The sequence below is a fragment of the Aplysia californica genome, unplaced genomic scaffold, assembly GCF_000002075.1.
Source record: "Aplysia californica isolate F4 #8 unplaced genomic scaffold, AplCal3.0 scaffold01328, whole genome shotgun sequence".
Taxonomy (NCBI): Eukaryota; Metazoa; Mollusca; class Gastropoda; order Aplysiida; family Aplysiidae; genus Aplysia; species Aplysia californica.
Window position 1 is genome coordinate 104,654 of NW_004798598.1, and position 1,846 is coordinate 106,499.

Genomic DNA, 1,846 nt, shown 5'->3' on the forward strand with positions numbered 1-1,846 from the left:
GTGGAGAGAGGGGGAGAGAGAGAGAGAGAGAGAGAGAGAGACATAGCCAGAGACAGAGACAGAGAGACAAAGAGAGACAGAGAGAGAGACAGAGCGAAAGAGACACAGAGAGAGACAGAGAGAGAGAGAGAGAGAGAGAGAGAGAGAGACAGAGAGAGACAGAGAGAGACAGAGAGAGAATGAGGAGAAGAAAAAAACACACGAGAGAAACAGATAGACACTCAGAAATACAAAGAGTAGGACATAAGACGATCAATCCTGACCCCAAGGCCCTAAAAGAAACATTGCTTTTAAAATCCCAAAACGAAACAATTAAACATATAAAACAACTAGCTGGGCCCCCTTTCGATGAAAGGAATGATCGGTGCATTAACATCAACTGAAAGTCATTGGCCTACTATATTTACACTCTACTGGAATGGAGCAATAAATCTTGAGAGATGCAAAGAATCAGAAGGTCTAGATCTAGATCGATACTCTAAAAACTAAATGCGCCTCGCGTAATATCACTTCCGCACCGGATTTTCTAAAATTGCAGAGACAAAAGCGTCGGCCTACAAAAGCGATCGGTAAAATAAAGAAATTTAGCTTTTTTCAGCAAAACTGTCTCAAAACTGAAAAAACGAAGGCCGTCATGATCTGGAGAATATTTCCAAGAATCTTTTGGCGAAAACTGCATGTCGATCGATGCAGCCATTAAAAAGCCTTTTGAATAACAAAATTCGGCCAACACAAATAGATAATAGATGTAATATTTCCCGAACTTGGGAAGTAATCAACAATGTTCTCACCGCAAAACTCTTCGTCCGAGTTGTCGCCACAGTCGTCCACGAAGTCGCAGGTCTTGTCTCTCCGGATGCAGACGTGGTTGTGGCACTTGAAGTGGGTCACCGGACACACATACGTCTCTGAAGGAGGAACAGACAACATAATAATTATTCCAACGGAAATTTGAAAGTTTCCAAATAAAATGTTGGTGAAGAATGGTATTTATGGATTTTTATTAATGAAATGGTGAACAGGCGAAATGGTACGGTTTAACACCTCTGTCAAAATTTTAAAGTTATTAAAGAGGCGGGACCTCCGAATTTAACCTCCATCTCCGAAAGGACTGAGCCAAATTGGAATTTCAACTAAAGTGCCTTTCCCCCAAGGACACAACGTCTGACGAGTTGAGGCTCGAACCCTCGAGCCCGCAACCTCACGATTACGAGTCCGGTAGCTTAACCACTTGGCCACCATCGCCACTTTTTAAATAAATGTATTACAAATGATGAAGTACTAGAAACAGCAGCAATTGAAACCACCAACCAACACTTTCATAAAAATTAGAAGATGGAGATATTTGGGACATGTTTTGAGAATGTCGAGGACAAGATTGCTCTGTCGGACATGGCATTGGAGACCAACTGGAAAAAAGAAAGAAAAGAGGTGGACCAAATGGAAGTTACAGAGGCACAACAAGGGATGAAGCAATCACCTGGGGCCTGAGTGTGCAGCGATTAGAAAAGGTGGCAAGCGTGGTGTCATAGTTCATATGTGAGGCAGCGTGGTGGAATCAGGCTCTCGTCAAGATAATCAAAGTGAAGAACTTGCATTTTCTCTCAGGTTTCTGTTTTTTAAATCAAATTTTTGTTTTTTGGCTCAACACCTTTCATGCCCATTAACGAACTCATTTCTGTGTGGATTTTTCTTTAAAATGTTGATTAAAGGCGCAAAAAATGTACATTTTTAGTTACCGCGGACTCTAAAGTTAAGGAAATAACTAATCTTTGGCGGCCATTTTCTCACTAATTTTACCTCTGAAAACAGGGGACCCCCACCTCCATCATTCGCAAATATCTCG

The 1,846-nt window shown here is 41.5% G+C and overlaps 1 protein-coding gene across 1 annotated transcript in view; it reads right to left on the reverse strand.

Annotated features, from left to right (window-relative positions):
* The window catches only part of LOC106013825 (G-protein coupled receptor GRL101), a gene marked incomplete at both ends in the record, with an annotated part of 32,309 nt that extends 31,401 nt beyond the window's left edge, over positions 1-908 (reverse strand). The window contains 1 exon segment of the mRNA XM_013090542.1: positions 792-908. Coding sequence (XP_012945996.1) covers positions 792-908 — 117 coding nt within the window.
* Between the last annotated feature and the right edge of the window lie 938 nt (positions 909-1,846).